This window comes from Bombus bifarius, unplaced genomic scaffold, assembly GCF_011952205.1.
Source record: "Bombus bifarius isolate JDL3187 unplaced genomic scaffold, Bbif_JDL3187 scf7180000007966, whole genome shotgun sequence".
NCBI lineage: Eukaryota > Metazoa > Arthropoda > Insecta > Hymenoptera > Apidae > Bombus > Bombus bifarius.
In genome coordinates, this window is record NW_022884352.1 from 3750339 (window position 1) to 3764644 (window position 14306).

Below are 14306 nucleotides of genomic sequence, written 5' to 3' on the forward strand. Positions count from 1 at the left end.
TCTCTTCCCTTTACCATCGAAATGATCATAAATTTATCGCAAGAATATTATAAATCAGTTTTCATGTCTCATTTATCTTTTCCATTGAGTCGATCGATAAATCAATGAAATTATATATGCATGTTGTGCTATTTTAGTATACAGGGTGGTTGGTAATTGGTGGTACAATCGGAAAGGGGGTGATTCTAGGCGAAAAAAGAAGTCGAAAATATAGAATAAAAATTTTTCGTTCGAGGCTTTGTTTTCGAGAAAATCGACTCTGAATTTTCGCTCGGTACGCGTGCGGTACGTTATAACGGATCTCGCTGTAGATCGTTGTCTCGATGGAAAAATTAAAAAAAAAAAAATTTTATTCTATATTTTCGACTTCTTTTTTCGCGTAGAATCACCCCCTTTCCGCTTCTACCACCAGTTACCAACCACCCTGTATATTATACTTACTATATTATACTTTATGTAACGATTAAGCAACAATAACTTTTCATTTTATATCTTCTATAACTGTAATTCGCTATATTATTAACAATTTCTATTCTCAATTTTTCTCATCGAATCTATCAATTCGTTCAGACGCAATATTTTTACCATTATGCTCCTATTATCTTCGTTATAAATATTATCGGAATTTCATACAACGATAAGATCACATTTTTTTCAAAATAGTAGTTGGAAGTTTAATACCAAAGGTATTAGATTATACGCGAGCAATTTCCTTTCATCTCGAACGATATTTAATACACTACACAGGACCACAAAATATCTACAAAGATATCAAATCCCTGTTTAGCTTTCGCTTTTGTAGTGCGACTGATTGTGAGTGAAACAGAGCTCGACGAATTTACATTTCGTTTTATTTACATCGTCGATAGCTACACAGTAAACCCGTTTTTAGTGGCCATATTTCAATTTCGAGCAGCGCCTTATATAATAACCGGAGCGCGAATTCTCACGCATCTGTGAGAAATTTGGAAATTTCACAGAATGCAACGTAATAGGGAAAATTACGTAAAATAGCGAAAGTACGCTGCTTTCTATCCTACTCGATAGGCAAAAGGATTTTCTACCGAGCTTCCACTTCCCAATAATGTACTGTAGGATCTTTACTACAATTAATTTATTTGCAATAAATGGATTAAACAGACGTTGGTTAAACAGAAAACGATGGTTGTTTAACGTCAACTAATCACAATAACGTATTATAATTAAGACAACTAGATGGTTAATTGGCAAGTCTCGTCACCACGATCCAACGCTCTCTCTCACGCGGACCACACTCTCTCGACAACGCAATTCGCACTCTCTGACTTCTCGACTCACAATCTCTGGCTTCTCAACCAACACCGACTATTAATTCGTCTCTGTCCCTTAGCATCCCTTTGTCTTTCGTCTCAGCCGCACCACGCACTTGTTCCTCAACCCATTGTTTATAGTTCGCCTGATATCTCTCAGACCTCTCGTCCACGATACTACAGTACTTTGAAAAATACGAATTCGCGTGAAAGTCCACGGTGGATCATGTTGATGTTTATACAGGAAATGTGTACATATTCTCCCGAATACCTCGTTTCGTGTTTTACTGGAGTCGTGGAAAGGAGAGTGAATGCAAGTGTGGAGCGTGCGGTTTCCGTGTCGTGGAACCCTGTCGAATTTCCGACGAAAAGAAAACGATGCGGTTTGGGAAAAATTTTGACGGCGAGCTCGGTTTCGCGACGCGGCGCTGTCAGGGCGGGCCTTTTTTCGCTGAGAATCAGGATCGTATGACGCGCGTGTGCCCCAGATATCCTAATATGTCCGGTGGCTGTTACGTGTCGCGCGTAAAACTGCGGCCAAGCGAGTTTCTACTTCCATTCAATCAGCCGTAATTTCACCGCCGCCTTTTGTCGAGTTCCGACATTCGTCAAACGCTTGACCCGCTTCTTCGCCACGTCATGTCACGGTGCACTTTAGGGCACTTGCGCCACCGTTCAGCCTACCATTGCGTGACTCCCATGGATTTCACCTCGAACGTATGCAAATACGAAAATCGAAGGGATGATACGAGCAGCCAGAATTCACCGGCTCATCGACTCACCGACGAAGGGGACAGTGTTTTTACAATAAGCTTGCCAAGCTTTCAAAGTTCCAGGCGTAGCTCCAGCTGTGAATCATAGGATTCTCTGACTTCGAATCCTGATCCGTAACAACTAGAATCTTTCAAACTGCTGTTCGTTGCTTAAAATTCATCAGACACTTTCTGTCTTTCATGAAACTTTGACATTTCGTGTGCAATCCAGTTCGTAGGAATTGGGATCTCCTGTTTGTAATTCACTCGGGCTATCAGAGAAGCCGTTAATCAGCGAGGATTTTATGTTCGTGCGAGGTAATGGTGCAGAAAATTGTCGTTGATTTCCTATCCCCTAAGAATTTTCTAGTTTCTCTTCGATCTTGTTGCAAGATGTTTCGCGCGAACGATCATTTTCCGCTGTACCACTATCTTGTACCGTATCCATTTCTACTGTATTCGTAACGTGAAGGCAACGTTTCGACAATGTTAAGAAATAATGTTACACGTATACGTAAGTATACAACGCAATCAGTCGGGGATGAATAAAAACGAATGAACGGAACCAGCGGTTAACCATTTTTCTCAATCTTTGTAAGCGGCACATTTTGACCTGAATTTAATACCTCGCTTACAAACATCCCGCGATATTTCGACTGCAGTCATTCGACGTGTTATACCGTTATGTACGAGAACGCAGATTCCGTATATTGTTCGAAGATATCGTTGGAAATTGTACAGCAACAGCCCAGACCATGATACTTATTACAAGAGTTTCGTACTTTATTTTTCTGGCATTAAAAGTTATGTCTTAACTGCTTAATTCGGTACGAAGGCACAAAAATTGTACGACGTTAAATTTTATACGCCCGATAACGCTGGATCTTATCAGGTATTTTATTTAATTTAATGTTATTTAAAGCTGAATGATAGAAGAGGCGAACGTAAACGTAAAAATTCTGTATATGAAGATACGGTGGGACAAGCGAGATAACAATCTTGCTTTTTATTAACGATATTCTATCGAATATCCGCAAGAAAAATTGCCAAATACTAACTTGAAATTTGATTTCGATGCCTAAGATATTTATTTCGATAGAGAATGAAGATTAAAATAACAAAGAATATTTTTTTAAAATACAAGTCGTTGCGAAAGAAAAAATACACACGACTATTCGAAGCTGCTATACTAGGGGGAAAAATATCATCGCTGATCCATCTTCTTATTCAAGATGATTAATGGACACTTTGCATGTGTTTTAGTCTTTGAAAAAATTTATTTGAAAGCTACAAGCTATTTTAATAGATAGAAGCTTTAACAGATACTGTAATAGATGCAATGGTAACGATTAAATACTAACGCAATACGTAGAAAGTAGAAAGATACGATAATAAATAAACAAAATAATGTTTTTAATCGTTTCATCCAGCTTTTTTTTTTAGTAAATCGCGTATGTAAAGCATTTGGCAAACCGTAAAGAAAGAGAGAAACAAATTCTCGTAATTCTTTTGTCATCGAGACTAACGAAAAACCTGCTGTATTTTAAACAGAAGAAGAATGAGTTCTCGTGACGTCGTTGAACGTCATGCTCGAGGTCGTTTTGATCGCGCATTAAGCGTTCCAGAAAGAAAATGAGATCAAAGAAGACACGGGACGTTTTTTTGCCACGGTCGATACTTGTTCGGGGAAACCTCGAAACGGACGATTTATAAGCTCTTCGGAAGCCATTACACGTTCTACGGTCTCCCAGAGGGGCACGCGAACGAGTTTCGGTGAACTTCTTCGGTGTCGTCCAAATGCAGCAAGCGGCGCATCGTAAGCTGCATTCTGCTGCTACTTGATCGCAAGAAAGCATTCGAAATTCTGCGAGAGCATTCAGTTTCATAAAACGAGCAGCGAAATTGGCATGCATGTGAAATTATGTAAAATGGATATCGTAGAAGATCAATTATTTCGAGTAACTCCATTTCTGTCGATATACGTATACCGATATCAAGTATATCGATAGGAGAAAAGAAAATGAAGAAAATTTGCCATCGTGTGTCGCGATCGAAATTATAATCTGAAATTGAAGGGTCGAAAGAAAATTACGTTTCACAAGCGGACAAGTGTTTCCGCAACTTCTTAAACATCCAAACGACGTAAGGGCATGTGAAAAGAATTGAACGAGCTGGAACATCGCGACAAGTTAATATCGTAATATCGTTCCTTATTATTGATCGGTGAGGGATGTGAATCATGCGTAGTCGTAGCTCTCTACCGGTACCGGTGCACGCTCGTAATAATATCCCGCTGTAGCGGTTTCGTACGCGATTCCACGCATGTACCTACGCGTGTATCGTGAAAAGAGACACGCCTAGGTCGACAGCATTGTCAGGACTGGCGCCCATGTGACAATAAGCCCGAGGAGAAAAACCGAGGCTCCGTGAACACAGGTGCGCCTGCCGGCTCGACGTCGTCCGCCTTCTTCCTTCCACATTTTTCATCATCTATACCGATTTCGATTTCTCCAGGTCGAATCGTTCGTTTATCTTCGTCGTTCAACAGTAATCAATTACGCATTTTCCTTCCTCCTTTGTTTCTACTGTAATTCCTTTAGACTACGTTTCAGTTTTCGCGAATCTTATATCAATTACCAGCGAACATTATTTCGTTGATTTTTCACTTGGTTGAACGATAATTTACGAGGTAGAAAGAAAAAGTGGCGAAATAATTTCACTGAGAAAATGAACTTCTCGCGAATTGATTTATTAGGATGGCAACTAAGTGACTGCGGATTTTGTCATTGGATGGTATTGACAAAATCCGCAATCGCTTAGTTGCCAACGCAATACTAGAAATGTTATGAAAGTTCAGTTTAAGGCATCGTGAATCTAAAAGCACAGAGATCAGGGTAAATTTTACATCAATTTGAGACGTGTTTTACAGTAAAACGTTTGAAAATATTCAACGAATATGATACTATGCAAAGCGTATTTTTATGATGAGAAAGTTGAAACAAACGCATGGAGAATATGACGAAGAATATGATACGTAGTCAATAGTTATTAGACTTGGTTCGACTTTCTAAGATACCCTTTTATTCTGTTACAGTGTAAACAATGTGGGAAAGCCTTCAAACGTTCGAGCACTCTCAGCACTCATCTTTTAATACACTCTGACACTAGACCGTATCCCTGTCAATATTGCGGCAAGAGGTTTCATCAGAAATCAGACATGAAGAAGCACACTTACATTCATACCGGTGAGTCTCGTAATTAAATTATTACTTAAGCTCTTAAAGTGTACAACGACCATAGGGGAAAATATGGTGAATCAGATTTACCGTGAAGTAATTTTATGTTTCAATACACTGTTGATATTCGATACAGTGTAGCATCAAAAGAGCCTTTCTATTTTTAACTATAATCGGTCTTAACTATAACTTCACTAGCTGGACGTTATAAAATGAAAAAGTCGACTCATTTACGACTTAAATATTTTAATTGTTAAAAATGGGATCGTTTGAGAACAAAAGTATAATCGTTAAGACAAACAATACTTTAATATCTACTGGAAGGAGAGGAAATATTTTTTTAAATTACAAAGCAGCTGGAAATACAGGTGTTTAGGTTTAAAATGAAATAGAGCGACAATTTTGATAAACTGTTACTCTGTAAAATAAAAAGTAGAGAATGTGATCGTAATCTCTTCATAAAGTCTGTCTATGATTCTTGCTCCGTAGTCTTCGAATAAAATATTGAATTTTTCCAGCAGTATCGTTGCCAATCGATGAAACAGTTGCCGTCAACGACATAAAAAAACATATTTCAGAGAAAGTTCTTCTCGCGTTGGCGCGTCTGCAAGCGCAACTAGTTTTGTAATTGAAGAAACTTTGACGTTTGTTTTTCAATTATTCACGCGACTCGTGCCGCTTCTAATATGTTCGCTCGCTTCCATTATTCAGCTGACCATCGTTACGATCGTCGAAAACTGCAAATATACGTTGCAACATGTCGGAGACATGGCAACTAGAGTTCGCAACTTTGTCAAGCTCACCACTGTCTCGTCACTTGTTACCTCGTGAAATTCCCATTGGAACGAAACTCTTCAACTTTTTTCAACTTTTCTGCCCCTCGTTACTTTCACCAAATTCATATCGCGACGATACCTTTGCCCCCGATACTATAAATTTTCATTCTTTTTTTTCATACAATTCGTCTCGTCACGTTTTTCACGTCGAAACGACACCTTTCGTGAAATTGTTCGCGTCGAATCGATTTTCCTAATTTTTTACCATTTTTCCTGTTGGTTTATTCGAGGCGAACCGGATCAACGACTCGAAACGATAGCGATATAACACAAATTCGTCCCGTCAACGCTACGTTTTTCACGTCGAAACGACACCTTTCGTGAAATTGTTCGCGTCGAATCGATTTTCCTAATTTTTTACCATTTTTCCTGTTGGTTTATTCGAGGCGAACCGGATCAACGACTCGAAACGATAGCGATATGTAACGTGAACAGAGTTCTAATTTCGATCCGATATTTTCAATATATTCTTTGTCTCAATATATTTTTCAAACAATATGTTTCGTGTTTCAACGCTTTAATACAAATTAATCGAGCCTCGAAGAATACCAAAAAATATAACAAACTATTTAAATTGTCAAAGAAGACCACGAACTAATTTTTCGAGCAAATTTTCGAAAACCGAATGTATTTTTCACATACACCGAACTAATATTACTTTTCTTTAATCGACCATCGTCCATTGGATTTCCGTCGAACAGGTAACGTAGTTGTCGTCGACGAAACGAAATTACGCTTATCACGTCGGATACGTGGCATGCACGTTCGCTGGGTGTAACGATACCGAAAAAGCCGGTGTCGTGGCTCGTCCTATAGACCGCGCCTTTTTGATCGACGCGACGCGTGCATGTTAATGCGCACTATATGTATATGCACGTGTGATAGAACGCATCCTCGGCCAACCACGATGATACATACGTCCTCGTCCCTCTTTTACGCTCTAATATACATACTGTTTACGCGTGCACCTATGCACGGGCCTATCGCCGACGCTTCCTGAGTGTCATATGCCTGTGAATCACGCATGGTCATCGTATACTTCGCTATTGCGAATTGATCACGATAGAAGTTACGGTTTGTTCGAAAGTAGAATGAAACAGGATCGTTAGGTATAGAAAATTATGCAATTCTTACATATTTGTTCGATATTAAGTTGTAATTGAATTTTATTAATGATGGAACATTAACCTAACCCTGTCAATGTTAATTGAAACGACGATGTGGTGAAATATGTGTGCCAAGTAGTTGCAATGAAACACGAGGCACATATCGACAAATAATCGACGTATATTTTAAAATGGAAATTATATGGATATCCCATCGTGACGTGTCATGCAAAGCATAGATATATCGTTCCCTCGTCAATTGAAACGATTATCTCTGGAAATATTTTTTAAACCTTTCAGGAAGGACAAAATAAACTTGGACAGTTGATTCAGCGCACACTTGGTACGACGTTAATCTTAAAAAATTCATCGTTTCGATGGTAAATAGCTTTTCAAATGACGAATAGTACGAGTCCGATGATACGATGTCGTTTAAAAAACACGATGACTTGGATTTCTTTTATCGAGAAAGAAACTCTCTGAATAAAAGTTTAAGAAACAAACATTTCAAAGTTTCGTATCGAGATACACGTTTTTATATTAAATGTGAAAATAATGAAACGTAAAAACTTATCGAAGATTTGAAAAGGATGTATAAGAATATAAATAAATAATAATTATATAGGACGTATACGAATGAAAAATAACAGATATTAAACAAAAGATTTTTTCATTAGACGTTTCACGATTATTTCTTGAATTATCATGTTAATGTAGTAGGAAATAAGATACATAAATGTGTCTATAATATTCGTCACGAGCAGACTTTAATGGACTTTAGAACCGACCCTGAACACATTTGTTATTTGTCTAATACAATACTCGAATCATATTCATGAAGATGTACGAACACGTTCTCAAGAAATCGCTAATACAATAATGCATTAAGCATACACCGCTGTTATAGCCCTCCGTGATATATCGACAATTATTTATACATAATTTATCGAAGAAGATAAAATTGCGAATGGAACAATTATCTGGACGTTTCGTTGCTCGACTATTTTATGAAATTTGTATAAAATATGCAACTGTTCGAAGTAGGAAATTCATCGTTCGTAAGAAAGATAAATGATAAACCAAACGATAGTATTCGTGTGTTCAGATATTAAAGAATATAGTGGAAAGCTTTTCACTTCGATTTTCAACGTATGTTGTTCGTGTTGCAATGCTCGTAATTTTCGCTTAATCGAATTCATCGTTTCAAAGGCACAATAAAGAAAATTATACCAAGCAGCACGTACAGTGGCTCTAAAAGCTACTTGCACGTACCTTATTTTCCATTGAAGCGTCTTTTTATCTCAAAATGATAATAACTGATATGGAATTTGATACATTTGGACCAAATTAACTGCTATTTAGATATTGTATCAAATTCAATGGCGTGCAAATACTTTTTATAGCCCCGAGCAATAAGACTGGGAAAATATTGGATTGGCCACTAAATGATTACGGATTTTGTCATTAGATGGTATTGACAAAATCCGCAATCACTTAGTTGCCAACCCAACATCTAAGAAAAGAGAGGAAAAAGTCAAAAGACGTGGAAATTTGAAAAATTGGGACAGTTATTGGAAAGAGCAAGGTGTAGCCTGAGATCAGGATAGATCGGGACGAATCGTGGGATAAATTCGGGAACCTAGAGCATCTAGCGAGACAGGGCAGAGGAAAACGTAAAAGATGTCAGGGTTGGAAGACGTAGCGGGCGAAAGGTAGGGTAGAAAGATCGTAGAATAGCTCGAGGGGGTGCAAAACAAAAGAGCAAAAGTGAAGAGAAAGATATGGGATAAGCGGACTAAAGAAAGTTTTAGCGAGGAAAGAAGGTTGAAACAAGTAGGATAATTAGCCGATAGAGTAAGTCGAATAGGAGGGAAAGAGAGAGTGAATGATACAAAGTGCACGGATAAGATAGCTTTGTAAATATAGATATTTGTAAAAAAAACGTGCGATTCTCGGCTGCGAGGCCGAATAGAACATATTCAATATTTTTTGTAGCCACTGTATAAATATCACGATGCTTATGTCTATTCCTGACGAAACGATATTACGTAGTAATGTAGATTGAAAGATGCATAAATAAAAGGAAACAGCCAATTTAATCTAAGAAGAAATCTTGATCGGTCGCGAGGGGAACATTTTAGGGACGATTTAATCGCGTTTTCCGATTCGAACGACCGGAAGGAGATATACGAGTGATGGGAAACGTGCTGCTTGTCACGGATCGGGGAGTTTCCGGTTAGCCACGTGGCCGACCACGAGGATCGTCGTGTCCCTTTTTAATTAGCGTCGGGCGTCGTAAGGGTTCGACGTGTACCTCCAGACACCTTTTATCCATTCGCGTAAACGATTCTGCCCTCGTTTCACGGAACAACTACTGATACAAATTTAATCGCCCCTCGTCGCGATTTCTTCCTATTGATTCATCGTTAAGAAAACAACGGAGAATTTACGATGGTTGCTTTACCGCTTTAACGTTCCAAGTGGTTCAGGCGGGCATCGAATTTGTTGTTGGCGAATAGATTGCGAACGTCCATGTGATTTTGCACTTTTATGCATATTGATCGAAGATGTGGAATCCTGACTGTTAAACTTTCTAAAGAGTACTTTGTTATGGAGTTTACGTAACACGCGTTCTATACATTTTTGCAACGTTATTTCAAATCATTCGTGTACCGTGTACGTTGCTTTGTCGGAATGTTTCGAGAAAATTTCTTTGATAACGATTTTATAGAAAGCTGAGTTTTGCGTTGCGAGATATCAAGCGAATAGAATTTATGGATAGAAACGAGCAATTCGTGTTTCCTCGTTACCATTTCCCTACTCGAATAAATATATGGCACATTAAATAAACGTAAGTATAAATTCTAGTTGATTTGTTTCTTTTAACTGCCGTAATTATCATTCGAATAGCATTTTAGAATATCAGTGGGAAAACCAGATTACACGCAAAATTATGAAACGCGAAATATCGATTAGGTTTCTGTAAATAGGTACATAAAATATTGATAGCACAATTTTTCCTTTTAGTTAATTTCGTTTTAATTGGAGCACTTAGAACTGGGAATATGAAACGTCAAATAATGTTAGGTAAAATTCATTTTATTATAATATTTACAGAAGTTATTTAATGTATATTCGATATTTTATGAACCAACACTGGTTATTATTGTTAGTCTTTTTTTTTTTTAATTGCGTTTAAAAACAGCTATATGTGCTTATTTTCACGCATAATGGCGATAATCTACAAGGTGGCACATAATACATTTACGGTTTTAATTATCGCTAGTTTTATCAATGACAACTTACGTTATCCAGTTCTCGGTTGTAGTAGCATATATACGCGCAAAATACATACTACATACGCAGTGTATCGTGAATTGGCCTATACTTCAAAAACGTGCAAAAATGGACTAATTTGTCATAATTTTAATTTATCTACAAAATCTTCAAAGTAATTTACTGGACTAGACGAGACTGGCTTTTTTCCCGGAATTATTTATCGTATTGTTTGGTCATAACAAAGAAGATATTACGATCAGAGCTTCTTATTTTGATCTAAAAACTAAAAAACCGATCGTTTCTCAAGATACACGTAGCCTGTGAGAACTAGAAATCTTCGATTGCTACGAATAGACTGCCTACGATACGATACAATAATTTATCGCTTATAAAGACACGACGAGAACTAACAGAATAAACGTTATTTAACAATGGTACATTTTCAGATTTGAAAGATACCTCCACTCGTTGTACAAACATATCGTTTGATCGATACATTCGAAAGCGTTATAAAATTTCTTTGTTCTGTCTCTGTGTTTGTACATGGAATTAAAAGTAACTCCTCATTCCAATTCATTATACTTTGGAATATTCCTATCTCCAATTTCCTAGTTGGAAACAAAACTCGTCTGTCATCGGAAAATGCCACATAATTAACGGGTGGGTGAAATATGTACAGAGTTATTGCGTAATGCATAACACCGAGACATGTGCACCGCACACTTGCAATGTTTTCTTTACGTCCTTCTTCCCCTTTTTCTTTTCCTACGAATCGCTGAATTATTTCGGTAAGTAATTTCAAAGTTGTGGGTTCCATAGAACGACAAGAAAATTTGAAACGGACTGTGTAAGCTTGGCAATTTCAAATAAATCTCTGTTTAGCTTTCGTTTCGTAACTGCGTTCGCAAAAATATGAACTCGCTGTCTACTCGCTATTTTCTCATTAATTTATTCATACCGTATACATTACATGCCGTGTACATTAATTTCTATATTTTAGTAATAATAATACGTGATCAAAGTGTTGGAACTTAGTAGCGTACGTACGGCAGACTTTTCAACGTGTATTGGCTTCTCGTAGCGTTCCGATAAAAGCAACCTTGACGGATAATTGCGCTTAATTGCTGGGGAATTATAAGAACACCGCGTGGACGAACGAGCATCGAATTCTAATGGATCGGCGGAAAGTAAAGCGATTTAAACGTCAGATAACAGCCGACCAAGCTACGGTTTCTTTCTGAATATTATTTAGCTTTTTCGTTTTTGCGATTTAACTTGTTGATTAGTCGCTAAAGAGACGGACACCTAATGTTATGTTTTGTTACACGTGTAGCACGTTATCGTTATGTGTCACGTTTGGACTAGTATCAGTATTTAATTGTTGCTATTAATAACGGTCGGTATAATGCGACGAAAATTGTAAATGGAAGTCGCGAAGTACTGGCTGATTATACAAAAGAAATTATAGAAACTAGATCGTTTATCATAAAGAATGATATGTGATTAATGACTCCACTTATCTGTATGTTTTAATGTATGCCACAATGTAGGAATAAAATATAGGATATAAGTTCAAATACGCGAAATCTACAATAAGCACGTTGCAAATTAGTGCCATTTCCATGTACACAATGCTTCTTTTACATTCCATATTCGTATTTAGTATTCTATACTGTGTTATTTCATTTTTTATAATAATTAATAGCATCAAATTAGACGATAACGTTTGCCTGGTAATTTGTACAATATGTTTGTACATCTTTGCAAGTAAATTAATCGAGTTTTATAAAATAACTATGTCACTAACTAAACTAATTTTATATAAAATATGCTTTTGAGTCTAAGAGATTTGAAATTTTCTGCAGCCAAAACACGTTCCATTTCCATGTACACAATGCTTCTTTTACGTTTCATATTCGTATTTAGTATTCTACACTGCGTTATTTCATTTTTTATAATAATTAATAGCATCAAATTAAACGATAACGTTCGCCTGGTAATTTGTACAATATGTTTGTGCATCTTTGCAAGTAAATTAATCGAGTTTTATAAAATAACTATGTCACTAACTAAACTAATTTTATATAAAATATACTTTTGAGTCTAAAGAAGAGATTTGAAATTTTCTGCAGCCAAAACACGTTCCATTTCCATGTACACTATGCTTCTTTTACATTCCATATTCGTATTTAGTATTCTACACTGCGTTATTTCATTTTTTATAATAATTAATAGCATCAAATTAGACGATAACGTTCACCTGGTAATTTGTACAATATGTTTGTGCATCTTTGCAAGTAAATTAATCGAGTTTTATAAAATAACTATGTCACTAACTAAACTAATTTTATATAAAATATACTTTTGAGTCTAAAGAAGAGATTTGAAATTTTCTGCAGCCAAAACACGTTCCATTTCCATGTACACGGTGCTTCTTTTACGTTTCATATTCGTATTTAGTATTCTACACTGCGTTATTTCATTTTTTATAATAATTAATAGCATCAAATTAAACGATAACGTTCGCCTGGTAATTTGTACAATATGTTTGTGCATCTTTGCAAGTAAATTAATCGAGTTTTATAAAATAACTATGTCACTAACAAAACTAATTTTATATAAAATATGCTTTTGAGTCTAAGAGATTTGAAATTTTCTGCAGCCAAAACACGTTCCATTTCCATGTACACGATGCTTCTTTTACATTTCATATTCGTATTTAGTATTCTATACTGTGTTATTTCATTTTTTATAATAATTAATAGCATCAAATTAGACGATAACGTTCGCCTGGTAATTTGTACAATATGTTTGTACATCTTTGCAAGTAAATTAATCGAGTTTTATAAAATAACTATGTCACTAACTAAACTAATTTTATATAAAATATATTTTTGAGTCTAAGAGATTTGAAATTTTCTGCAGCCAAAACACGTTCCATTTCCATGTACACGATGCTTCTTTTACGTTTCATATTCGTATTTAGTATTCTATACTGTGTTATTTCATTTTTTATAATAATTAATAGCATCAAATTAGACGATAACGTTCACCTGGTAATTTGTACAATATGTTTGTGCATCTTTGCAAGTAAATTAATCGAGTTTTATAAAATAACTATGTCACTAACTAAACTAATTTTATATAAAATATACTTTTGAGTCTAAAGAAGAGATTTGAAATTTTGCTGAAGCGAAAACACGTTCCATCCAGATTATATTCCATCTCTACTTCGTTGCCAATTTTCTACAGAGCCACCTAGTATATTTGCATAAACATCTCCGGTCTAATCGTTACAACCGTTCGAACAACCAAACTTTTATATCATGGAGAATATTAACTAACCGGTTTAAAATTCATACGCTTCTCGATGTCTGTTTTTCGTTTTTGCTATCGTTGAGGAGAAAGATATATAATCTCATACAATTCACCGGCATGATATAAGACTAGGGTAAAGGATATTCGACGACGACTACCGGAGGGCATAAATGAATCGTGAGGAAAGATTCGTTGAACTCGAAGAACAAATTGTACTCTAAAATACGGCAGCACTGTAATAATCCTTTGGGTAATAAGTAGAAACCCGGGCTGAACAGTGGTTACACGCAGTTTGTAAATTGTTTGCCGGACTTTTCTATAGCGAAACTTTGCCGTATAAATAATTCCTGTGGGAGATACGACACGCCTCGTCGTCACAGTATCCACCCTGTTCTTACCTCTTCGCGACAACACGTTTGAAATTTTATTTCACATTTAATTCTCAACAAAATACAACAAATACAAAACGTTCTCAGCGTCGTTTCTCCTA

At 36.4% G+C, this 14306-nt stretch overlaps 1 protein-coding gene across 2 annotated transcripts in view; it reads left to right on the plus strand.

The window, feature by feature from the left end:
* The window catches only part of LOC117212386 (zinc finger protein 628-like), a 38985-nt gene that overhangs the window by 10824 nt on the left and 13855 nt on the right, over positions 1-14306 (plus strand). For both annotated transcript variants that reach the window (XM_033457231.1, XM_033457307.1), the window contains one exon: positions 5136-5286. In XM_033457231.1, coding sequence (XP_033313122.1) covers positions 5136-5286 — 151 coding nt within the window. The remainder of the gene's footprint in view (positions 1-5135; positions 5287-14306) is intronic.